Source organism: Triturus cristatus, chromosome 1_2, assembly GCF_964204655.1.
Source record: "Triturus cristatus chromosome 1_2, aTriCri1.1, whole genome shotgun sequence".
NCBI lineage: Eukaryota > Metazoa > Chordata > Amphibia > Caudata > Salamandridae > Triturus > Triturus cristatus.
This window is the reverse complement of record NC_140580.1, coordinates 817,796,963-817,823,967: the sequence shown is the minus strand read 5'-3', so window position 1 is coordinate 817,823,967 and position 27,005 is coordinate 817,796,963. Positions and strand designations below refer to the sequence as shown.

At 48.4% G+C, this 27,005-nt stretch overlaps 1 protein-coding gene across 1 annotated transcript in view; it reads left to right on the top strand.

Moving 5' to 3' along the window:
• The window catches only part of NPHP4 (nephrocystin 4), a 969,441-nt gene that overhangs the window by 854,016 nt on the left and 88,420 nt on the right, over window positions 1-27,005 (top strand). The window contains exon 25 of the mRNA XM_085608868.1: window positions 21,359-21,444. Coding sequence (XP_085464994.1) covers window positions 21,359-21,444 — 86 coding nt within the window. The remainder of the gene's footprint in view (window positions 1-21,358; window positions 21,445-27,005) is intronic.

The following is a 27,005-nucleotide window of genomic DNA, read 5'->3' as shown; positions in this document are numbered from 1 at the left end:
ACTCGACGCCGGCGGAGGTCAGTGCCTTTCTCTCGGCCATGAGGAATCTGGCCCCGCCGTCGACGCCCGCTGGCGCTCCTTCGGGCCCCGCGGACTCGACTGGGCGACCTCGAATGCCGACGGCTCCGGCCCCGGCGCCGTTGGAGGCTCCGGCCCAGACGCCGCAGGTCCCCGAGGGGCCCGTGCCTAAGCCTCCGTCGACGCCGGTCGACCTCGTTACGCCTCCTCCGCCGGCGCCGACACCGATACCACCCCCGACGCCGGCTCCGGTCGACGTCGATCCCCGGTTCAGCCCCTGTCCGGTCCCGACGCCGATGCGGCGCGGCCCGACGCCGCATCCGACGCCGCTAGAGACACATATTGTCTATCGACCGGCTCCGATCATTCCTCCTGTTTACCAGGAATCGGATGACGGGGGTGACTGGGAGGGGTCTGAGGACCCTATGGCCCTTCAGAGCCAACTTGCTCAGGACTGGGCAGATGAACTGGGGGAGGCCAGTGGGTTGGATACTCCACCAGACACTGGATTCATCTCTCCTCCGACTGTGGCTTCGGAGGAGGGTGCAGCCTTTTCTGTGGTGCTGCGCAAGGCGGCCGAAGCCCTTGGGCTAGTGCTGCCTGCCGTGGCTGTGAGGACTAACATCCTCACTGAGGTGCTTCAGTCTGCTGCATGCTCCACTGAGCCTCTGCTGCCATTCAATGAGGCCCTCATTGACGTTCTGCAGGGCACCTGGTCCAAGCCCTCCACAGTCCCTCCTGTGGACAGGAACGTTGCCAGGCGCCACCGCCCTGCTCCGGGCGACCCCAGTTTTCTGTCCCAACACCCCACCCCCGAGAGTCTGGTTATCCAGGCCTCTACCTCCCAATCCTCCTTTCCGTCCGCTCCTCCGGACCGGGATTCCAAGAGACTGGAACAGTTTGGTAAGAAGCTGTTCTCTTCGCTCAGTTTGGGCCTGCGGTCTTTGAACACCGCCTGTCTCTTGGACCGTTATTCCCACTCTCTGTGGGATGCGGTGGAGGACGTGCTGCCACTGTGTCCGGAGGAGGCCCGGGCGCGGATTTCCTCGGCCCTGGCCGATGGGAGAGATGCAGCGCGCCATGCAATCCGATGTGGGCTTGACACTACGGACTCGCTGGGTAGGGCGATTTCTACCACGGTGGCGCTTCGACGTCACGCCTGGCTGCGGTCCACGTCCCTTTCAGGGGATGTCCAGAGCACCCTCATGGACATGCCTTTTGATGGCGCTCGCCTTTTTGGTGACAAAGCGGACAGTGCGCTGGCTCGCTTCAAGGACTCCCGGGCTACGGCCACGTCCTTGGGCCTCTCGGCCCCGCGGCCACAAACTTCCGCTTTTTGCTCCTTTCGTGGCCAAGGAAGGGGCTCCTCCTCACGTCCGCCTAGCCACCGGCTGCAGAACCAACCCGCACGCGGTCGCGGACGTGGTTTCCGCCGCGGCGGTACTGGAGGACGACGCGGTCAGTCCACATCCACCCCGGCAGCATCCGCCTCAAAGCCTTCCTAGTCCGAGCTTTCAGGCCCATTCCACGCCAGTGGGCGGCAGAGTTCGCCATCACCTGCTCCACTGGCGTTCCATTACATCGGACAGGTGGGTGCTGCAAATCGTCCGAAGGGGCTACTCCCTCCCCTTCGAGACGACCCCTCCAGCCATGCCACCGCAGCACCACCGTATCTCGGGGGATCATTTGCATCTTCTCCACGAGGAAGTTTCGGCCCTCATGGCCAAGGGGGCCGTCGAGCGCGTTCCGAGCCCAGAAGTAGGTCGTGGTTGTTATTCCCACTACTTTCTGGTTCCCAAGAAGGGCAAAGGGGGCCTACGCCCTATCTTGGACCTCCGGAACGTCAATGCCTTCCTCCGGAAGGAACGTTTCAAAATGTTTAACTTTGGCTCAGGTTCTAGCTGCCCTCGACCCTGGAGACTGGATGGTAGCGTTGGACTTGCAGAACGCATATTTCCACATCCCCGTCCTGCTGGCCCACCGGCGTTACCTGCGGTTCACGGTGGGTCAGGAGCACTTTCAGTTTACCGTGCTCCCCTTCGGCCTTACCAGTGCCCCTCGGGTGTTCACGAAAGTGATGGCGGTGGTCGCAGCTCATCTGCGCAGATCAGGGGTTCCAGTCTTCCCCTATCTCGACGATTGGTTGTTGAAGGCGGGCTCGCCCCAGGCAGTCGTCTCCCACCTCCAGACTACGGCGGATCTCCTGCATTTGCTGGGGTTTTCCATCAACGTGTCGAAGTCACACCTGAGTCCCTCTCAGAAGCTCCATTTCATCGGAGCGGTTCTCAATTCGGCGCAGTTCCGGGTTCCAGTTCCGGGTTCATCCACCGGAACAGCGGGTCCGGGATATACAGGCCGTGATTCCCATCGTTCGGCCTCTGTCCTGGGTTTCGGTCAGGCTAGTGTTGCGGCTTCTGGGGCTGATGGCCTCCTGCATCCTACTAGTGCATCACGCCAGGCGGCGCATGCGGGCTCTGCAGTGGGACCTGAAGTTTCAGTGGGCCCAGCATCACGGCAACCTGTCCGACCATGTCTTGATCTCGGAGGGCACTGCACAGCAGTTGCAGTGGTGGCTCACAGACCGCGATTAGGTCACGGGCAAGAGCCTACCCCTACCGGAGCATGTCGTAGTGACGGATGCGTCCCTCCTGGGATGGGGTGGACATATGGGAGAGGCGGAGATCAGAGGCCTCTGGTCTCCGGCGGAGTCTCGCCTCCACATCAACTTGTTGGAGCTGAGAGCGATCCGACTTGCACTGAAAGCCTTCCTTCCCTCTGTCCGGGGAAGTGTCGTTCAGGTGTTCACGGACAACACCACCGCCATGTGGTATTGCAACAAACAGGGCGGGGTGGGGTCGTGGACCCTTTGTCAGGAGGCTCTGCGCCTCTGGACATGGCTGGAACACCAGGGCGTCACCCTGGTGGTTCAACATCTGGCGGGCTCTCTGAACGCCAGAGCAGACGAACTCACCCGCCGGTGCATGATGGATCACGAATGGCGTCTGAACTCCGAGGTGGTGCAAGGTCTCTTTCAGCAGTGGGGAGAGCCTTGGTTAGATCTATTCGCCACCGAAGAGAACGCGCAATGTCAGCAGTTCTGCGCGTTGGAATTTCCAAGGCGGCACTCGCTCGGCGATGCTTTTCGTCGCGAGTGGAGTTGCGGTCTGTTGTACGCCTTTCCGCCTATACCACTTCTGCCCAGAGTGCTGAAGAAGATCAAGCGCGACTGGGCCCAAGTCATCCTGGTGGCTCCGGATTGGGCACGAAGGTACTGGTATCCCGAGCTACTCAGTATGTTGACCGATCCTCCGATACGTCTGCCCCTTCGGGAGGATCTTCTGTCGCAGCAGCAGGGGACGGTCCTACACCCGAACCTGTCCAGCCTCCACCTCCATGCGTGGAGATTGAGCGGCGGCAGTTGATGCCATTTGACTTGCCTCCTGAAGTCTGTGATATCATTCTGGCAGCCAGGCGTCCCAAAGACGGTATACGCCTGCCGGTGGAACAAATTTGTGGCATGGTGCACAGCAAAGGCTGTGGATCCCCTTTCCGCCCCTCTTTCTGAGGTTCTCCTCTTTCTTCTTTCTTTGGCCCGGCAGGGCTCTGCCCTGGGCACCTTGAAAGGTTATCTTGCTGCTCTCTCTGCCTTCTTACGGCTCCCAGATCAGCCCTCTCTTTTCAAGTCCCCTGTAGTGTCACGCTTTCTTAAAGGCATTACTTGGAACTTCACCCACATTTGTGGGACTTAGTGTGTAGGGCTTTCCGGGGAGGTATACATCGCGGTGTTAGGCGCCATCTTAGGTGAGTGGCTGATAAACGGGCCAGGGACTAGGCGCCATCTTGGTTGGCGAACTAGACTTTCACTTAGGCGGCTTCCCGCGCACTGCTTCGTATCTTGCCTGCTCTGCTCCTGTATTTAAGGCGATCCTCTCCTTCAAGCAGGTAGATCCTTTTGAACCTGTATTTACGCCATAGCCTTATTTGCTTTTAAATTACCGTTTTTAACTTAACATTTTGTTATTATTTTGCTCGTGTTCTGCTCGCGCTTGTGTTCGCGCTTGTATATTATTCGGTGCAGCCGCGCAGGAGGGTGATTAGGGAGTCTTACCTGCACGTTAAATTGGAACTTCACCCACATTTGTGGGACTTAGTGTGTAGGGCTTTCCGGGGAGGTATACATCGCGGCGTTAGGCGCCATCTTAGGTGAGTGGCTGATAAACGGGCCGGGGACTAGGCGCCATCTTGGTTGGCGAACTAGACTTTCACTTAGGCGGCTTCCCGTGCTCCACGGTGATAAAAAGGAATGGAGGGTCTAGCGCGCAGCGTAGGCGCGCAGCGGTCGCGCCGTGGACGCACAGGAGGTGCGCCAGAGGTAAGCCCGTTTGCGCCCGTTCGCGCACAGGGCGCGCTGGCGGCTGAGATAGTGGAGCCACCCCCACTCAAGCGCATAACATATACAAAAGAGGATCTTTGCGCCTTGAATCCCGCCGATTTGGCACAATGTCAGCTCATTACTGCCACCAACAGCCCTCAGTCTTTGACTTGTGGTCTGCTGAACGTGAGATCTTTAGGTAGGCATCATGTAGAGATCGCGCTCCTTATAGAACAATATGATTTAGACGCCTTGTTCATGACTGAAACATGGACACGGCCAGATAGTGGGGTTGAACTGGGTCAGGCCTGTCCCCCAGGTTATAAGATCAGGCATAACCCACGTATTGGTGCCAGAGGAGGAGGTGTAGGGCTGATCTATAGAGAGTCATTGGATTTCTCCCTGCTAGAAATTAAGAAAATCAGGGACCATGAATTGATGGGTTTTTCATTGAAAGGACAGGGGGGGGGTGCTTTTTACTGTACTTTTGTGCTATAGACCCCCTGCTGGTGCTATGTCGGCTGTGTCCGAACTTATAGACCTGATTTATGATCTATCTAATTCTCATGCCAGACTAATAGTGCTGGGGGATTTCAATTTATGGCCAGGTGGACCAACAGACTCAACATATTCATGCCTCACCCAGGCATGTAGTAATATCAACCTGGAGCAGTTGGTGGCCTCGAAAACCCATCAGAAGGGCCATGTCCTGGACCTGATCTATGCCAATTCTGGTCAGGTAAGGGTGGGAAATATTCTACCACAATGTTGGACGGACCATGCCTTAGTCCTTTTCTCGGCCGATCTTCCGGAAAATCATCTAAAGTGTAGTAGCTTGGAAAATGTTAAGATCGGTAGACAATGGTCAAGGCTCCTGAGGAGTGAACCTCTTCCTAGTTTGCTCTTGAATACCTTTCACCTGGATGAGAATGTGGAGCAAAGCTATAACATCTTTATTCAGCGTATTACGGCGTCTCTAGATAAGCTGGCCCCATTAAGAAAGATTCGAGACAGGAAAAGAGTTGCTATGCCTTGGTTTTCGAGAGAGCTGCTCCAACTAAAACTTCAGTGCAAACGGGCAGAGAGAAGGTGGAGGAAACATTATCTGGCATCGGATTTGTTACTTTTTAGGCGTGAGTTGGCAGCCTATAAGATCCAAATTAAAGGCGCAAAAGCAAGGTTTCTTGAGGAGACTTTGCTGTCAGCCTCCAATAAAGCTCAGGCCCTATTTAAAATGGTTAATGAGTTATCTCGACCAGCTAGTGCGTCCACCGCCATTCCTGCCTCTCAGTCACTCTGTGATTCGTTGGCTACGGCCTTCGAAGACAAGATTGCAACCATCCTGAGCAAAATGAGTCCTAATATCTCAGTGACTACTCCCATGTCTACACTTGAGGCGGAGGATGGAAGAGCAAGGCTGGATAGTTTTCCCTCCCCCTCCTTTACAGAATTTGTGGCGTTAGCTAATAGTGTGTCTTCAGGCTCTCCTCTAGACGTCCTTACGCACAAGTTCTGGAAGGTGTTTGGGCAGGAGTTGTTTCCTCCTCTCCAGGCAATCTGCTGTCAATCTTTAGGCTCTGCCCAGGTTCCGGACAGCTGGAAGCTTGCGGTAGTCTCTCCGCTGTTGAAGAAGGAATCACTGGACCCCTTATCTCCTGCTAATTACAGACCTATCTCATTGCTCCCGTTCCCGATTAAGATCTTGGAGAAATTGGTCACAAGACATCTGACCAATTTCCTGGAAGCTAATGACTGTCTGGACGCAGCGCAGTTTGGGTTCAGGCCAGCCCATGGAACCGAATCAGCTTTGGTGTCCGTTTTGAGTGACCTTCGTTCGCGTGCCGATCATGGTCAGGCAGCCTTTTTAGTGCTGCTCGACATGTCGGCAGCGTTCGACACGGTCAACCATGCCATCTTGACCAGGAGGTTAGAGGAGGCTGGGGTGATGGGTCTGGCCCGAGATTGGCTTGTTTCATACCTGGCCAATAGACATCAGGTGATTGCCCTGCCTCCCTTCAAGTCCACCATCAGAAGGGTAGGGCAGGGCGTACCCCAGGGATCAGCCATCAGCCCTATTCTTTTTAATCTTTACCTCCGCCCCCTGGTCAAATTAATTAAATCTTTTGGCATAACGGTCACCAATTATGCTGATGACACCCAACTCGTCTTCTCTTTTGAGGGGGAGAAAGCGGTGTCATTGGAGACCTTTCATCACTGTATGGTCTCCACGGCGACATGGCTAAGTAACAACTTGTTGCAATTTAACAGCTCCAAGACGGAGGTGTTGCATTGTTCAGTGGATCGTGTTCCACGCTCTCTACCGCAAGACTTCTGGCCTCCCTCTGTTCAAGGCACGGTAGCAGCAGCAAGCTCGGTTCGTAATCTGGGTGTGACTATGGAACCCAATCTTCAACTTGAGGGTTTCATTGACAAAACAGTGTCTTCCTGTATGGGGCTTCTTCGTACCCTGCGGAAGATCCTTCTTCTGCTCCCTGCCCATGCCAGACCAGAAGTAGTGCGTAGTATCATTCTTAGTAGACTTGACTACTGCAATGCACTACTTCTGGGGGCTCCCATCACGGCATTGGGCAAACTTCAACGGGTCCAGAATTTTGCTGCCAAGCTAGCACTCTCTCGCCGACGGTTTGACTCGTCATCTGCAGCCCTCAAAGATTTGCATTGGCTGCCTATTTCCCAGCGGGTTGAATATAAAGCTTTGTGTTTGGTCTTCCGGGCCTTACATGGTTTGGGACCACTCCCTTTACAAGAGATGTTCACTTTGTACAGCCCTACCAGATCTCTCCGCTCTGCTTCAGCTAGTTTGGTAACGGTCCCCAAAATCCGGAGGAAGCGGATGGGGGGACGCTCTTTTGTCTACATGGCATCTAAGTTGTGGAACAATCTCCCACTGCCGCTTAGATGTGCTGGAGACTTTCTATCCTTTAAAAAACAATTGAAAACTCATCTGTTTCCTAGGATAGAGTAGCTTGTCGCTGTTAGTACTAACTTTTTTACAGGTTTTGTCGGATCACAGCGCCGGGATGCCCGTTGGGTGATTGGAGCGCTCTATACATATGCTATACATACATACATATACATACATACATACATACATACATTACTCACACGTTTCCTCCTGTCCCTTTCGTAATGCCTCAGTGGGACTTGAATCTTGTCTTGACATTCCTGATGTGCGCTCCCTTTGAGCCTCTTCACAATTGTCCTCTTCGTCTTCTAACTCTTAAGACTGTTTTCCTGATAGCCATCACCTCGGCTAGACGGGTGAGTGAGCTCCAGGCTCTATCGTCCAAGCCTCCTTTTCTATCTGTTCATCCGGACAAGGTTGTCCGTCGGCCTCGTCCTTCCTTTCTACCGAAAGTGGTGACCCCCTTTCATCTTGGGCAATCTGTCACCTTGCCCACCTTCTTTCCGCCTCCGCATCCTTCCAAAGAGGAAGAGCGGCTCCACCGTCTGGACCCAAAACGTGCGCTCTCCTTTTATTTGGACCGCACTAAACAGTTCCGGGTGGACGACCAGCTTTTCGTTGGCTACGTGGGTGCAAAGAAGGGAAAAGCTGTACACAAACGGACCATCTCCCGGTGGGTCGTTATGTGTATAAAAATCTGTTATTCCTTGGCAAAAAAGGAACCGCCTGTTGGGCTGCGCGCCCATTCTACTCGGGCCACAGCGGCTACTACTGCTTTGGGACGGGGGGTCCCTTTGCAGGACATCTGTCAGGCGGCAACGTGGGCTTCGCTGCACACGTTTGCCAGGCATTATTGCCTGGACAGCCAAGTCCGGAGGGATGGCTTCTTTGGCCGTTCTGTCCTCCAGGACTTTCTGGTGTGATCTTGGTTCGCAGACCCACCACCGGGATTGGTATTGCTTGGGTATCTATTCTAAGGTGAGGAATCCAACTAACGTGTTTCTTTCAGATGAACAAGTTACTTACCTTCGGTAACGATGTATCTGTAAGAAACATTAGTTAGTTAGATTCCTCACCGACCCACCCATCCTCCCCGTTCTGCGAACTGACATCTAGGGTGTCGGTATCTTGCATGGCTCTGCGTTCCTGGCGCGGAAGGTTATGTACAAGAACTGACGTCAGCGCGCGAGGGCGGCGTCTAAGTACTCCGACGTCATTCCGGCACACGACGCCGACGACGGACGCGGAGCCGCAGACGACGCCTAGCGACGCGCAAGGGGTATTGCTGACGAAAAATCTTCCGGATCCAGTCTGACGCCTGGGGATATTCTAAGGTGAGGAATCTAACTAACTAATGTTTCTTACAGATACATCGTTACCGAAGGTAAGTAACTTGTTCATTGTCCTGAAGTTTTGTCCTGAATTTTGACCTCCTGTCCTGAATTTGTGTCCTGAATTTTGACCCTTTGTCCTGAATTTTTACACTCACCGTCCTGAATATGCACCAATGCCAGTTGGTCACCCTACCTGAGGGGGATGTCGCCACGAGAGATATGCTGGGAATGTCGCTGGGTTGTGACTTCATGTGAGAAAAGAGCAGGCAATAAAATGCAAATGCGGTCTTGATAAGACAAGCAGGTTAACACCTGGCCCGACCTAATTAAAGAGCATTTTTTTTAAAAGCAGGAAGGACGCATCTTATAATTAGAAACCAGGGCCTGCATTCTTTACGTTGGACAGAAGCAGCTCGCAGCTCCCCCTAAATGTCGCCCCAGTTCCCGGTCTCCAGCCCCAACACACTTTCATGGAGGAAACATTTTCGGAGGGGGGACTCTGAAATTACACTGCATTTAAGTAAAATAGGTTACCATCTGCTGTTCGGCCTTTCTGAGTTTGAGTCCCACAGCCTATTCTGTGAGTAGTTCTGCGTTACTCCAGGGGCGGTACCTTTGCACGGGCGAGGCACTACGTGGTGGACAGGCGCGGTGCGTCCATTGGGGCGTGGGGGCGTAGCCCCCCCGCCCGCGCCCGCAGCTCCCTCGTCCCTCCTCTGTGAATGTCAGTCAGCATGACGTCGGACCGTGGGCGGTCCGGCGTCATGTTGACTGACATCATTGTCAGACGCATTTGGGAAAGGCAGCACAAGTGCGCATGAGTGGGCATGGAGCTTAATTTTTACTCCGTGCCCAGTCATGCGTACTTGTGTTTTTGCTGCCTTGCGCATGCCCATTAGGAGCCCCTCGGTCTCTTAATGGGCAGGCGGCGGGCGAGGAGTAGGCTGTGCCGTCAGCCAATCCTGGCGCTGCTGCAGTGCCAGGATTGGCTGAGGGCCGGGTTGCCAGTCACTTGCGTCACGTGGACGTGGTGTTCCGGACCATTTGAAGGGGCAGAGAGGCGCCAACGCGGACCAGGAGAAGAGGCGGTCAGGTAAGTGTTTTTTAATTTTAGGGTGGTTTGGCTGGGTTGGGGTTGGTTAGGTTTGGCTGGATTTGGTCTGGATTTGTTTGGTTTGGTGTTGGGAAGGTTTTCCAGTGGTTTGGCAAAATTCGATCGAGATTTGGCTGATTTTGGGGTGTTTTTGCGTGTTTGCGGGGGCGCGCGTTTGTTCTCAAAGTCGTACCCCTTCCACTGGATGGATTTGTGTAATTCTTTGTGAGATGCTTCGTAATCGCTGGAACTACTGTTCCAGTAAGTTTCAATGGGATCGAAGTAGGGGAAGTGCGAAAAAAACGCTTTTTTTTTTAAAGTTCGAAATCAATGTTATCCAATGGGCGTTTTTAAGGTGGTGGAGAAGTGGTTTTGAGGGTGTTTCAGTTGCTCGAGAGGAACGGGCTGCTGTGAGTGGTAGGGAGGGGGAATTCATGGGTGTGCAGGAAGTTTGGGAGGAATCCATCAATGGGAAGGGTGTTTTTTGTCAAAGTCGAGGAAGGAAGGAGCTGCCATAGGAGCCCATGTTAAATGTGAGTGTTTACATGTTTTTGGGTTGGATTGTAGGGTGTTCCAGGTGGTTCCAAGTGAATGTACTTAGCTGGGATCAGAGTTGGGAATTTCTAATTTTGTTTGCAAGTGTTTTGATGTTACGTGAATCACGTGGTAGCAGCAGAAATGGAACCAGATATCTCATACATAGAATGTGAAGGTCATTGCGACAAATGAAATAGGTTAAATAGGTGTTTTGGTCCTAGTTTGAGAGTGCGTTTTGACGCGACTTTGTTACGGGGCACTTTTACGCCCCGCCATTTTCAAATGTCACCAGCCGCCACTGGTGGTGGAAATGGCAGTGTCGATCAACTTTTGCAGATAAATGATTTGTGTGGTGCTGAAAAGTCGCCACAAGCACTCAACAAAACTGCTTCAGCTCGCCTGGAACCAAGCACTGTTAATATATGCAAAGTGGAAGTAAAGTTGCATAAACTCTCCAAACGCCCTAAGATTACGCACAAGGCTAGATCGACTTAAGTGGAATGACCTAGCTTTGCATGGAATTCCTGCACTAGTTGAAAGCAGAGTCAAACAATAGGCAAAAATAAATCTGCATGATTTATTACACCTAACCCCTGTTAAAAAATACCACACCATGCAATGTAACCATAGGCACTTGTCTGCGCATAGACATATGTACGGGAGGGTGTCCCTCATTTTCAGATTCTACGCAGCTCACCACCGGCTTGCCTTGGCACCATGCTGCAGAAACAGCGTTTTGTCTGGGTGAACATGAATGATCTCATCATTAGCGAGTAACTCTTGGTAAATATGGTGCTGCAATTTTACCCCAAGGCAGGGCCACTGGCATTATGCAATACTGCGGCCATGGCTTTTTTCGTCTAATTATGGATTCTCCGCACTTGCCACATAAACTATCATCTTCTGCATAAACTGCAAATTTTAACCCCCCAAAAATAGTTCCTAACACAAACGTATCAAAAATAACTAAAAAGATCACGACGTGTTGGCACACAGTGCAAGGCTTGTCACAAAGCTTAACTGATTATCTTTCAGTTGCTTATTCCTGCATCTGGTTCTTCAGCTCATACTAATGTGGTGAAATCTTTACCCAGGCAGTATCATCTTGAGTAAAAATTGCAAAATAATGAAATAATGCAATAAAATGTGCCTCATTAAGCTGCATAATTTGCCTTTTCTTGCCACATAATTTAATCGACCCTGTCAAATAATTTGCTGCTCCTCTGCCGCATAATTTCAGTGGCCTTCCCTTAGGTAAACACAGCACTGCTGATTTTTATGTAGCCCTGTGCTTCACACATTTGTGTAAAGCTGGACAGCAGTGTGACCTGCTCCTGAATTTTTTGTAGTAAGGCAAATTTACGGGAAAATTCGGAATCACCCCGTCTGTAATTAAACTTATATAGCACAGCGACTTGAAAGGCTTCTTGTAGCTTTAATACATTACACAATGGAACCGTTTCCTGTACGAAATTTTGCCTAGCCAAGGTGGCCTGCTCAGAACTGTACAATTGTGGTAAAACGATAAAGCTAGAATTGGATAATAGTCTGCCCTGTTCCGAAGTTCGCACCATAACACCAAGACCACACACCTTACATTAAATTAATACCAAGACAAGATACCACACCCCTTACATTACATGCAACATTCCTAGGTCAAAGCATGACTAACTGCTCCATTCCATTGATATTTTTTTCTGAGCATTCCTAGACATGCAATTTTGTTGATTTCATTATAAACAAGCATTGAAAATGTAATAGGCCTCGCCTTTGATTAAGTTAAAGCCATTTGCTCTGCTAATGGTATTGTATTCTAGCTTTGCATTATTTACTTTATATTTGTGATATGTGCATATATTTGCTCTCCCCTCGCCCCTTTTGTCTGCCTCATGCTATTGTAATCCTCACTATACGAAATTAACACATACTATTCTATTCATTCACCTCCCAAATCTGAAACACTGCTCTTTTCCTACTAACGCTATGCTTTAAACTACTACACAGCTAACAAAACAATTCTAACGACATACAACTAATCACAAATATACACTAAATAATGCAAAGCTAAAATACAATACCATTAGCCAAGCATATGGCTTTAACGTATTCAAAGGCGAGACCTATTGCATTTTCAATGCTTGTTTCTATAATATCACAGTAGCATGAGCAGTTTCTACCAGATCAAGGAAACTGACTGATCCTAAGCATGTCTGGCTTTTCTAAAGTACCCCTGTGGCTTATTCCTTTTCGTTAAAGAACAAGCTTAATGCACTGCTGCTCTTGATAAACGCTCTGGATAAAGGAATTTTGTTTTGTTGCTTCATGGTTCCATTTTTTTCTGATGTTTCACCCTTTGTTTTTGCTTAATAAAGTCTTGGTGTTTAAGCAAAAAATTGGTTAGCAACTTTATATTCTTCCATTTAAATTATATCGTTTCTGTGCTGTTGAACATAATAGCCTACAAATGTCCACTCTCTTACATTGAAGCTCTGGCCTGGCTACCAAAGATGAGCCAAGGATTGGGTGTTCAAAAGCCCCAAGGTTTTCCCGAATCTTCTCGCAGGCTGGAAGGCCCAACTGCTTCCCTGTGAATGCTCACATCATCCTCTTTCATAGATAAGGATGTGGGGTCCCAGTAGGCAGCTGTGTTTGGGCACGGGGGCTGCCACTGCACAGATTTGGGTGTGGTTTGACGCAATAGGCTTAGCACAATGACCATAAGCGTGGGGAAGCAAAGGGTTGACTGGGTTAGGGGTCATACCGCTCAACACAGCCACTTACAAGTGCTGATCATCCCCGGAAGGTTCGCACATTGCAGGTGGTACTTAATCTCCTTCACGGCCGCTGTGCTGACTGTTCCCTTCTCAGGCAATCTCTTCTCTTCATTGGCACAGCCCAGCCACCCTTTCTCCAGGGCAGGTGCATCTCCTCCGTTATAGGCTGACAAATCACATTTTTACAGGAATTAGGACGCAATGCAGACTACATAGCAGCATTCACGTGTCTTCAGTTATAGGGTAGTCAACATTTGCACCCTCCAGCTGCCTGGAACCACAACCTAGTTATCAGTGCTCAGTTGCAGTGCCCACTTCTGCAGTCTTCTGCCCTGCAAGCCTATCTATCCCGAGGCAATCCTGCAGGCATACTCTGCAGTGGGCCTGTGGGAAAAACACTGTCACCACCAGTTCTGCAGAGAGTCCTTTTAAAGTCAGAATTACAAGCAAGAGGCAGGTACACCACTAGATGTCAACAGCAGAATTGGTCCTTTCTCTCCATTTTTAAGATTCCCAGTGAGTTTTCTATCTTCTTCTTCCCTCTCTCACTATGCAAAAGGTATGTAGACATAACCACGGCTTGCAAGCCACCCTTGCTCAGCATTTGAGTTTACACGTCTTACATGTGTGAACTGCAGCCTGCTCGAAGCCTCTTAACCTGAGCTGTCCACAGACAGCTGACCTTTCACAAAAAGATGAGCATTGTAGCTCCGGATCCAATTTTAGAGGAGCATCACTGTGGGTGAAAGAGTCTTACTCCTTATCAGATGTCAAAAACCTTACGTTCAAAATAAAAAAATAGTTTTAAATAGATATAAAATAATTTCCTATAGTGCCATCTTTTTGTAACTGAAAACATACTTTCTTTGATTCGATACAGTATGTGGTTTCTTTTTACGACAAAAAATAGCCCCTGGGAGAAAAGCTTACTGTCAGATTATCTTAACAATAAATTTGAACTATACATCACCCTTTATAAAAATGACAAGGTTATGAACCAGCCCACAAATGTCTTACCACATCGTTTAATACACTGAAGGCCCTAAAAGAATCTACCAAGGCTAGCGCCCTCCTGTACCATCTCTACTGACTATGACACCAGTGGATTACACTTTTTCTATAGTCCCATTGTCACCTATATAACCCTTGAGAAATCTAATCAGACAGAATAATGCCATCATAAATCAAAATAATTTAATAATGTCTTCTAGCCGCAGATTCTTTATCTTAAAATTATCCCGAGGGGTCAGAATGATGAATCTGTAACTTTTTCGTGAGCAGTACCCTTGCACGCTGGTAGGTGATGCTGTTCGGCTCCATGTGGTGTTGTCCATGCCGAAAGTGAGGTGTGCGATGCCTATATAGGCGCCACCCCAGCGTGCTGACCTAAGTCATTTTTTTCATGCACCGATCCAGAGAAGGAATATCCCCAGTCTTGTTTGACTGACTCTTTCATTTACTTTTTGTCAACGCATTTTTGACATTTTGTCTCTTGGAGTGGTAGGGATGTCCTCAAGGAAGGCTGCTACCAAGCCCTGTGGCACATGTCAGTGACAAATGTCGGTGATGAACCTACACCTCAACTGTCTTGGTGCCTCGAGCATGACCACGATGCCAAGAACTGCATCGATGGTCATGCCATACACCCCAAGGATTGAGGGAGCGGTCCCTCAAGCTCCTTGCTCCACGATGAGCGATGGTCTTGATATCGGTTAGAAGTAAGGTCCCAGGATCATTTGTGGAGCCACTCCAAGGGATCCTAGTCACAATTGAAGTCATCTGGACAAGTCCCACAAATGAAGGAAGTGTAAGAAATCTTAAACTTCGCTCCATCCATCGAAGTAACCCGGCGAGACGATGGAGCGTAGGCATTGGAGTCCTGGGTCTGTCGTTAAGCCAGGGCCGGTCTCTGCACCTCCCTGAGTTTCCTGGAGCTGGAGCGAACCCTGCCCAACTAAGTTAATTTCATGTGGCCATGCACCTCATATGTGGGTAGCAATTCCCTGCTGGCACGCATTCAGGCCCTGCTGGCTAGTTGAGCCCATTGGAAACATGGATGGATCCGGAGTGGCACCGGTCAAGCCACTCAACTTTTCTGCTTACATCCTGTGTGCTACCGGTGCCTACTCATCTCCCGACTCTGACACGGAGCAGGATGTGTGTCACTGACGCCAATTCCTCGCCGACTGCGGCTAGACCTCCCAGGTCGGAGCCTGTGCCCTATTCCTTTGGGTTAGGACTTGGGATGACTGGGAGGGACCACTAGACCCTGATAAATACTAGAACCTGGATGTCACCAAGGACACCTGGTGTGAGGATCTGGCAGAGGCCAGTTGACTGGATACCTCCCCAGATACTGGTTTGGTCTCTTTACCTACCGTGACTACGGAGGAGGGAGCCCCTCATTCGCTATGGTGGTGAGAAGGGTGTCTGAGGTCCTGGACCATCAACTGCCCTCTGTGGCTGTCAAGACAAATGTCTTGATGGAGGTGCTTAAGCCGGGAGTCACCCCATTCGAACCGCTTCTCCCTTTTTAACGAAGCCCTCACGGACATCCTTCTCTGGCCTGGTCCAAGCCCTGCACAAGGGCTTCTGTGCATATGCCATGCCCCTGGGACCCCATTTTCCTCAAAACACACCACCCCATAGAGCTTACTGGTTCAAGCCTCATCCTCTAAACGTAATTCCTGCCACCCACATTCCCTACCACTCCCTCGGACAAGGAATCCAAGAGACTGAATACCTTGGGAAAGAAGATTCTCCTTCTTACAAACAATATGTATGCTTCGCAAGATTTTCAGGTTGCTCCCAGTCAACACCAGAAGGACCGTCACACAAGCCCTTGTTACCAACAGGCTGGACTACAGAAACACTCTACCGCATGCCTCCTGAAGAGAATACAAACAATACAAAACTCAGTGGCAAGAATTATCCTCGACCTTCCCAAATGGACACAAGGCACACTGCACCTCAAGAAGCTACACTCCCTCCCAATCCAGAAGAGATGCTAGTTCAAGATGCTGACCCACGCATACAAATCCCTGCACAATGAGGGACCAGCAGAGATCAACAACGCATGACCTTCAACCAACCGACCAGACATCCACGGTCTGCCTCCCTCTTCCTCGCAGACACCCCCGGATCCACCGAAGCAAGAGCAGAGGACACTTTCTCACACCTGGTGGGCAAGGCTTGAAACGACCTTCACCCTGAACCTCAGGAATGCCCAATCGGTCTGGGCATTCAGGCAAGGACTCAAGACCTGGCTGTTCAAATGAACATCCCCACGAAGCAGTTAGCTACTGCAGTGCCTTGAGAACCTCATGGGTGATTTGCCACGTTTATAAATCCCTGATTGATTGAAGATGCTCTCTTCCATCAGCGTGGCACTGCGATTGGTGAACACCACATGCCTTTTGGGTCGATACTCCCACTTGCTCTGGGACTCGGTTGCGCAGGTTCTGCCCATGATCCTGTAGAGGCCTAAGCCTCAAGCTGTTGTTCACAGGAGGGACGCAGTTATGTCACCATACGCTCTGGGCTGGATATGACTGACTCACTAGGGAGAGCGATTTCATTATCGGGGGCCTTGCGGTACCAAGCCTGGCTGAGGATGACTGGCCTTTCTGGGGATGTCCAGGCCGCTCTCATGGACATGCCCTTTGATGTCTCCCGTCTCTTGGGAGACAAGGCGGACTCATCGCTAGAAAGCTTCAAGGGCACTCTCTGCCTTCCACTCCTTTCGAAGGGGTTTCTAACTGCGTCTCCAACCACCCAGCCACCACAGCTAGCAGATTTCTCAGTCCTTGCGTGGCCAATGAGGCAACACCCACAGACCTCATGGGTCAGCCAGCTAGAGGTTGGGCCAGTCCACCCTCTCTCATCCCCCAAACCCACCCATGGCAACAGCAGTCTCCGAACCCCTTTAGTTTACCTTCCGATCATCTTGGGCTCCCAGTGGGAGGCAGGATACGCCATCACCTACATGACTGGTCGTCAATAAAATTCGACCGCTGGACTCTCCAGATTGTTTAAAGGGACTATTCCCTTCCCTTTGTGACTACTACTCTACCCATGCCACCTATTTGACGGAGGACCACATTTCATGGAGTGTGCCGGCATCAGAAGTGGGTCATGGCTGCTACTTTCTTCCCAAAAAGGACAGAGGCCTTCATCTTATCTTAGACCCGTGCCCTCTCAATTTCTTCCTGAAAAAATAAAAGTTAAAGATACTCATGCTCGCTCAAGTTCTGTCTGCCCTGGACCCAGGAGACTGGATTTTAGCATTGGACTTGCAGGAAACAAACTTCCACATCCCCATCCTGCCTGCCCACAGATGTAATCTGCAGTTCACAGTGGGCCACAAGCACTTTCAGTTTGTCGTTCCCCCCTTTGACCTTACCAGCGCCCCTTGGGTGTTAACCAAGGTGATGACGGTGGCTGCGGTTCATTTGCGGAAATCAGGGGTGCCAGGCTTACCCTACGTCGACGATTGGCTGTTGAGGAAAGGCTTACCTCAGGCAGTCATCCCCCACTTCCTGACTAAGGCAGATCTCCTGCACTCGCTGGTGTTCACTATCAACCTGCCAAAGTCACACCTGATTCCTTTTAAGATGCTCCATTTCATCTGAGCTGTTCTGTACACAGTACGGTTTTGGGCTTATCCTCGTGAGCATGTAGCCCAGAATATTCAGGCTATGATACCAATGTTTCACCCTCTATCCTGGATTTTGGTGAGACTGACTCTGAGGGTGTAGGGCCTCCTGGCTTCCAGTATCCTGCCCGTGACGCATGCAGTGGGACCTGAAGTTCCAGGGGGTGCAGCATCAGGGTGATCTATCCGACATGGTCCAGATCTCAGATGGCACTGCAAAAGATCTGCAGTGGTATCTGACAGACTGTGATTGGGTCAGTAGCAGACTCCTCTCCCTTTCCCAACAAGATCTGATGATAGTGACAGATGCACCACTCCTGGGCTGGGGCGGCCATCTGGAAGAGGTTGACATTAGGGGACTCTGGTGTCTGGCGGAATCCAGACTACACGTCAGCTGGTTGGAGCTCTGAGCAATCCAGTTGGCACTGAAAGCCTTTCTGCCCTCCATCAAGGGAAGGCTAGTGCAGGTATTCACAGACCGCACCACTGCTATGTGATACTGCAACAAACAGAGCAGGGTGGGGTTGTGGATCATCTGTCAAGATGCCCTGTGGCTCCGGACATGACTAGAATGCCAGGGCATATTCCTGGTCGTTCAAGACATAGCTGGTTCTCCAAATTGACAAACTAAGCCGTAGATGCCTCGCTGATTATGAGCGGCATCTTCATCCGTAGGTGGTGCAAGGTCTCTTTCAGCAGTGGGGAGAGCCTTGGTTAGATCTATTTACTACCACCAAGAACGCTCAATGTCAGCGTTTCCAAGGCGGCTCTTCGAGGGTCTTTTTGTCTTGAGTGGAGCTCGGGCCTTTTGTACGCCTTTCTGCCAATAACACTACTGCCCAGAGTTCTCAAGAAGATCAGGAACGACTGGGCCCAAGTCATCTTTGTGACTCCGGACTGGGCTCAGAGAGTTTGGTATTTATTGGTCCTCTGATCTGGCGGCCCCTTCTGGAGGATCTCCTGTCGCAGCAGCAGGAAAGGGTTTGCCACCCGAACCTCTCAATTCTCTACCTTCATGTATGGAGATTGAGCGGCAACAGCTTTTGACCTTCTGCCCAAAGTCTGCGATGTTATTTTGGCAGCTCGGCGTCCCTGCACCAAGACGGAATATGCAGGCCGTTGGAGCAAAATTGCTGCATGGTGTACAGAAAAATATGTTAACCCTTTATCTGCATCCCTTTCCCAGGTTTTTATTTATTTTTACACTGGCCCAGCAGGTATCTGCATGGGCACATTTAAGGGCTATTTGTCTGACATCTTATCATATCTGCAGTTGCCATATCAGCCTTTTCTTTTTAAGTCCCCTATTGTAAATAGGTTCCTCAAAGATCCTCAGCACATGTTCCCTTCAGTTCCCTTTGTTATGCCACAATGAGACCTCAATTTGGTTCTTACTTTTCTGATGTGCACACCCTTTAAGCGCTCTTCATAGATGTCATCTTAGGCTCCTCACCATCAAGATGGCCTTTCTGGTGGCAATTACATCTGCCAGGAGGGTCAGTGAACTGCAGGCGCTGCCATCTCACCCTCTGTACATTTCTTTTTACCCAGACAAACTGGTCCTTCAGATTCAAGCATCCTTCTTGCCGAAGATTATCTCCCTATTCCACGTAGGCCAGTGAATCCACCTTGCTTACCTTTTGTGCTCTGCCTCATCCCTCTAGTGAAGAGGAGAGAACCCACTGGCTGGACCCAAAAAGAGAATTGTTGTTCCACTTTGACTGCACAAAACCATTCCGGGTGGACGATCAACTCTTTGTATGGTATATAGGAACCAAGAAAGAGTACGCCATGGTGAAACAAACCAGCTCCCAATGGATTGTTCTCTGCATTAAGCTCTGCTATGCATTGGCAATGAAGCAACACCCGGAGGCCTTGCGTGCTCATTGCATCCGAGCAAAGGCTGCAAGACACTGCGTTGCACACGTTCACCAAGCACTACTGCCTGGACAGTCGGGTTTGTCAGGATGTGCACTTTTCCCATTCGGTCCTGCAGGACTTTTTTGTCTAAATCAGGTTCGCAGATCCACCTCCAGGGAGATATTGCTTGGTATCTATTCAAAGGTAAGGAATCTGCGGCTAGAAGTCTCTATCAGATGAATAAGATATTTAACTTCGATAATGCCTTATCTGGTAGAGACTCTATCTGGCCGCAGATTCGTTACCGACTCACTCATCGTTCCCGCTCGACAAACAGATTTTTAGGTACAGAGCTGTTCCCTTTTCAGGGACCTAGTTTCACACTCCAGTGGTCCGTGTTTGTCGTGGCTCCGCGCTTCTGGTGTGGAAAGTGACGAAAAGAAACTGACATCAGTGCGCTCAGATAGCGCCTATATAAGCACTGCACAAGTCACTTCCAGTGCGTACCACGCCTCGTGGAGTCGAACGATGCCACCTGCCGGCGTGCAGGGGTACTGCTCACGAAAAATATCTGGATCCAATCTAACGTTTGGGAATAATTCTAAGGTAAGGAATCTGCTGATAGATAGTCTCTACCAGATATGGCGTTACAGATGGTAAGTAACGTGTCCATGAGAACAATACCATGGTCCTAAACTGATCCTGAACCGAAATAAACCGAATTACAGTCAAGCTTCCAGCCCATTCACATCAAAAGCTCAGAGAAAGACATAACATGACCCAGAAGCATAATTCAAAGGATAGATGGAATGCTAGCAGCATACTTCATTGCATCACATACTACTGAACAGAACACAAATCTTTTATTCCCTCCCCAATATTGACTGACAGACTGAAACTGGAAGATGATATTCTCAGGAGAACACAGTAGTTAAAAAACCTTTCTTCCTCCTGAGAATAAGATTATGCACTAATGGTATGCAATATACTATGAAAGTCTCCTGTTTTAGGGCATGATTAATGCCCATGATGGCGGATTTCCTATCTGCCACACTTGCAAATGAATATTTGCCGTCTTGAATGTTTTCTCCTTTACTGGCAGTGCATTTTGCAAACTGATGTGGTGGTCTCCATCAAGAGAAGAACCTCTTTGGGGGAGGAGCCAGTGCCAGAAATCCCATAATTTTGCCATTCCCAAGATGTATTTTTTTTGGTGAACAATGTTATTCGCTTTTCAAAAATAGTACATATTCTCATATCGATAAAGTCGTTATTAATAGGTGGTCGAGAGAAGACAAAGCACACTGACTAACAGTCCCTACTATGCCGATATCAACGTCATACACGTACAGTCCATAGCAGCGACATACGGCAGTCAGGGGCAGCAGTTACAGATGAGAATAAAACACTTTATTTATTTATTTATTTATTTTTATGGCGTGATTCCTGTTACTTACCTCCTGTAAATCGGGGTGTTGCTTTCCTACTGTGTGGTCATTTTACATCTGCAAAAAGAAAAGAATAAATAATTGTTCCTTCATTTGCCGTATCTCTTCATCACCCCCACCTAGGTTCTCAAAATCTAGTCTCTTAGACAAGTTCTGCATGAGGAATCTGTTTTTCGTAATGAATCTCTTACTTTTTTTGGTTCTTGCCTATGTTACGGTAAATAATTAACTACTCCACCTGCAGATTGTTAACCTCTGAATGCTGTAAGGTCTGCACCAACAGTGAATTCGGGACATGTAGCATTGGGAATATAATTTTCATGAGATTGTTTTTTATTCTAGGAGCACCAGTTGGAGTGCCAAATGGAACCCCAGAGATCTATGTCCGCTGCAGCGACCCGAATATCATTTGCGATTCAAGGAACATGGTATTGTGACCTACATGAGCTTTAAAGCGTTTTTCTTTTAACTTAAATCATATTTCTGTTTTAATATTTGGTTTATTTCACTAGTCTCTTAAATTGCCAACATGTCACCATACAACCTTAATGTAATTCATATATCTGTTTTAATATTTAATATTTGGTTTATATCAGTATTTCCATAAATTGCCAACATGTCACCTTACAACCGCTTCAAACTGCTTACACTTTACACCCAAAGTTGCAATGGATGGTCCATTGTGTTCTGAGTTGATGGGAGAATACTTCTTATCTCTTAGTGGATTTTTATGTGTTGGTTTGGATCGAGTTATGACTGTCACAATGTTTGGTTGTGCCTATTCCATTAGGAAAGGAGTTTGGGGACCTTGACCAGGTTAGTGACTGGAAGCCCTCCTTGAGAATGCTAACATCAAAGGTTTCTTGAAGGCATGGAGAATGAGTGGGGCCAGGGCCACCACGCCCACCATTTGATATAATGCAACCACCTGCAGGGGCAGCCAAGAGCACTGTATTGCAGCTATGAATTCTAAATTTGGCCATTCTGTTGGGAGATTTGTTGAGACACTGCAGGATAAAGTACACTGAGGTCTACTTCACAACAATGTAAACAAGCATTTGCAATGCAATAGGTCTCGCATTTGCGAAATTTTAAGCTATTGGCATTGTAAATGACACTGCCTTTTATTTATCTGTTTTCACAACAAACACATAGATAAAAGGTTTGTCATTTACAATGCCAATAGCCCAAAATTTGGCAAATGCGAGACCTATTGCATTGCAAATGCTTGTTATTTCATGTCCTGACTCGTCAGACAGATAAAGAGTAGCTCTCTCCTTCAGGGAACACGCCCGTCCAGGAGTTATTTCTTGATAAGGATGCTAAACTGAAAATAAATATAGGTTCACAGATCTAAACCAGTGTGACTGTCTCAGCCTTTCAGATCAGTTGACCTTGCTCCTCCCCTGCTGAATGTCCAGCTGCCCACTTTTCGCTATGACGGGTGTCAAACTTAAATGTAACTCTCCTTTTTTAAACAGTTAGATTGTTCCTTTGCTTTGCTATTTCAACTCTTGAACACCTCTGTGTTTTTTAGGTTCTATTTTGCATGTGCAAACTCACTGCAACGCAAGTGGACTCTGGAAGACATTTAGGGCCAGATGTACGACCTGCCAATTTGCGACTCGCAATTTGCGTTGCATTTTCGACTCGCAATTTGTCACATTTGCGACTCGCAAATTGTCATGTACAACAGTGTCTCAGACACTGTTTGTGATTCCTAATGGGGTCGCAAATTGCTTGCCTCATTAATATTAATGAGGCAGGCGCAATTTGCTACCCCATTAGGAATGGCTAGCACTCGCAGGGATGGTGGCCTGCTTTTAAATAAATAATTTTTTTCTTTTTTTAAATGAGTCTCGTTTTCCTTAAAGGAAAACTTTTCAGTTTTATTTTGTAAGGGCAGGCAGTGGTCCCTGGGGAAAATAGTTTGACCCATTCACAAAGGGGAAGGGGTCCCCTGAGGACCCCTTCCCGTTTGCAAATGGTTTACCACCTACTTGAAGTAGGTGGTAAATTGCGACTGTTTTGCGACTGCAATTCCGGTGACAAAACATTCATACATACAAATGCCAGTCGCTATTAGGAAGGGACATCCGTGGCATGCCCCTTCCTAATAGCGAGTCACAAACCTCATTTTGGGAATCCGTAACATTTACTGATTTGCAAAATGAGGTTTGTACATGGCCATGCCCTAAATTGCGGTCGCAAACTGGCTGATTGCACGTTTGCAAACGCAATTTAGGGTTGTACATATGGCCCCTGATTCAGTCCGTTTCTAAGGATCTGTTGCGAGAAGTGCAGACCTTTACACATCGAGTATGTTTACACTTGTGACTGCTCAAAGGCCAGTTGTTTGAGTGCCAGCTGGAAATCGATAGCTAAACAATCGATAGGTACCGAAGCACACGTCAGTAGTCCATACAGTGATGCTAAATCATGGTAAGTAAAATTAGAAAGACAAATGTAGTCTGTGCTATTTCTTCTTCTTTTATACGTGGTGTTTATTTTCCAGTCTTGTTACACATAGCAAAGCAAAAGGGCAGACGGGAAAATAAACACCACGTATAAAAGAAGAAATACTACGGACTATATTTGACTTTTTAATTTTACTTGCCATGATTTAGCATCATTTTAAGGACTACTGGTGTGTGCTTCGGTACTTATTGTTTGTTTAGGTTCAGCCCAAGGGTTTTCTCCAGGGAGTGTTCCCTCTGGGTGGCTAGGGTCTAGTACAGCACCATAACTATCTGTTGTTTCTTAGTATATCCAGGAACTTCTTCATTAGATGTGCATTTGTACCTGGCAGATCCACCTTTGTATTTAGGTTGTCACAACAGAGATCTCGATAGCTGTTTGTTTATCCCTCCATTGCCATGGCTGTTGCCGTAGATCACTTTATAAGCACTGCTACAACAGGAGACCCAGGCTGTTGAAGCCCCCCCTCCCATTTTAGGAACCATATTGCGCAGTTTGCCCACCGCTTTGTTGCCTGTATGTCTTCCAGGTATACTTTTTTGTCTAGTAAAAGTGAGATCCATGCATGAGCCAGTTTAATTTGGCTAGCTGTAAAGTGCATATATGTTTTCCTGTTCGTCTGTTGCGGTGTTCACCTACATATGAGCCATGTAGGCACTTGTCCCAGTAAAGCGCAGGGGTCGACTCTTATTATCCAAAGTCAGTGGGGCAAGGGTACTGCTGATAGGTACTATGAATCAACAACTCACATACCCTCGAAGGGCAATGACTAAGTGAAGCAAACATTAGTGCCATATTCTTTATAATGTATAAATGGAAGGAAACAAATTGAAAACACAAATATAATTGTAAGAAAGTGTTGTTTAGAGTCACAAAATATGTTCTTAGAAAGGGGACTTTGCTGCGTTTTGGTTTGATATTTTGGCGAAATGACGTTAACCAGTGGCACCACAAAACAACTGGCAGACCAAGAAAAGAAAAAAATGAACTGGACACAAAAATAAAACAGGTGCTCGTGCAGTCTCCTCCTAACGGACTTTGGGTGAAGTAAAGTCATAAGAAATATCTGAACTCCATTTTCTGTGGTGGTTCTGTTGGCCAAAGTATAACGTTAGATTGGTTTGTGTTTTTCTGTTGTCTGGTGGTTTGACGTTTACAGCGGTATTGTTCTGAGTTGACATACAATGTTTACACACCTACGTTATCTTTTTTGAACTGCATATCTGCGTATAAGAAAGAAAAGGGGAGGTAATTTATTTTAATTCTCATTAGGTGAAGAAAACCCGAAGACCAGGACCTTGATCTGACTTTTTTTTTTTTTGTACTTATTTAAATAAAAAATAAAAAATTCTAGCTGTGGAATACAAAAATCAGATTTTTGCAGCCACTCTTTGAGATCAAACTGAATCTTGCAGTGAAGTGACACGGAGAGCGTTTTTGCCAGCCTGCCTCCTGGCACTCCTCCGATGGACTGCTCACTGTTGTCACTGAATTGTGCCAGCTGTTTAAAAGTGTGGCCTCTCTTGTGATTCCTTGAAACAGGGAGACGCTTTTCCGGTGGATTTGCGTCTCCCTTTTCTTCCCTCTCATCTTAAAGCTGTCTTTTAATTGTCTCACTGTTTGATGGTGCATTCAACCTTCAGGAAAAAACAATTCGGAACACTGGCAAAGTCCGGAGACTCCGAGGTAGGTGTCCTCTGAGAGGGAGGGGGGGTCATTTATACAAATATGCAGTAAGGGTGAAGGCAGAAAAGGAGATCAGAATCTGAAGGTGTGGCGGGAAAGAAAAGTCGAGGTAAAGAAGGAAGGGTGGAATTAAGGTGAAGGAGAGCAAGCTGTTCTCTGAGGAGTGCAAAAAGAGCAAGCGGAGGAGAGTGGAACGGGCTTAAAGGTGGTTTAGGGGAGCAGAGGTAACAAGCATTGGAAAACGAAAGTAATAGCGAGGACGGGACGCGCTGTGTGGCAAGCACGCAAGTGGTGCGCGCGCACAGCAGTGATTGGCGGCTGCGCGCGTGCACTCAAACTTTAGGCCAAGGCAGCACTTTAAAAATCCCACAAACAAAATGTCTCTCCGAGCCAGCGCATGCGCTGGGCTCAGCGAGACCTAAAAAAAGTGTCTATGAATCTTAGTGATCAGCCTATTTTTTGCTTAGTTTCTTCAAATTTGGAGATTCAGAAAAGTTCTCGGGAGTAGTCATGGATAGCTACACAAGCTGTAGTTTCCCAGGCATACTTTGTCTCAGGGCGTCTCAGCCCAGGCATTGCTGGTAAGGGCGGAGAGGACAAGGGTAGTTGCCTGTTTGGGCCTGTTCGGGGCTGGTTGGGCCTAGGGCCAGAGATGCTACCTTTTCTGCCATTCGCCAGCAACCACCTAAACACATCCGCAAACATAAAAACACACTCTCAGCAAATCCACTCTACTCATTTACTACAAATTGACCCTATCCACATTTCAATGTCTCAACAACTACTACAAAACCCTTTAAACCACACCCAAAAACCCTTCTACCCCAACTTCCACACAATGGCACAAATAAACCAACACAACTCTCATTCAAACGCCTCTTATCCATTGCATTGGGCCCACATGCTCCACCAACACTCCTAACTCGTACACCTTCCTTCCTAAACAGACACAAACTAAATAAACAACATGCCACTCTTCACAACTTCACATCTCCATGTCTATTACACAACAAGGCTACTCTACAAAAACAACACAGCTCACCTACTCACACTCAACCACTATCTGCACACACAGACCCATCAAAATGCCTTTTAAGCCTGCTGGATGAGGAATATGATATAGAAAAACAACACTATTGCTACCCTCATACAGCTAATACCAGCACTAATGACACATCTGCTACAAGTTAAAAAAAAAATACTGCTCACTCTTCTACAAAACAAAGTCACACTACCACCAAAACACAATGTCTAAACTGCCTACCAATAAATGCTCGATCACTACGACTTATTCACTAACATACAACCTGATTTACTCTGACCTAAACATTTGGTTTGACAAACCCAATGGATGTATGACGATCCAACGTAAACAAACACAACGCACACCACTACATCGCATTCATTACATCGCACACACCGGTACATCGCATGCATTCACCACGCAAACCAGCACATCGCACGATGCCTTCACACGCATGCAAAAGACATTTACAACGCACACAAAGACCACGCATTCCAGCACTCCGCAAAATTCTCCCTAACGGCCCCACCAAAGTCAGTACAATGCCCGACACTCACGGCAAAACAGTACCATATACGAACATAAACCCTAAGCCCTAACCCTAAAGCCTAAAACACTAGCATATACGCCTCCTAACCCTAAGCCCTAACCCTAAACCCTAAAACACTAGCATATACACCTCCTAACAAAAAGCCCTAACCCTAAAGCCTAAAACACTCCCATATACAACAATTAACCCTAAGCCCTTAAACCTAAACCCCCCCCTCCACTGCACTACCCTTCAACTACCCTAAACCCTAA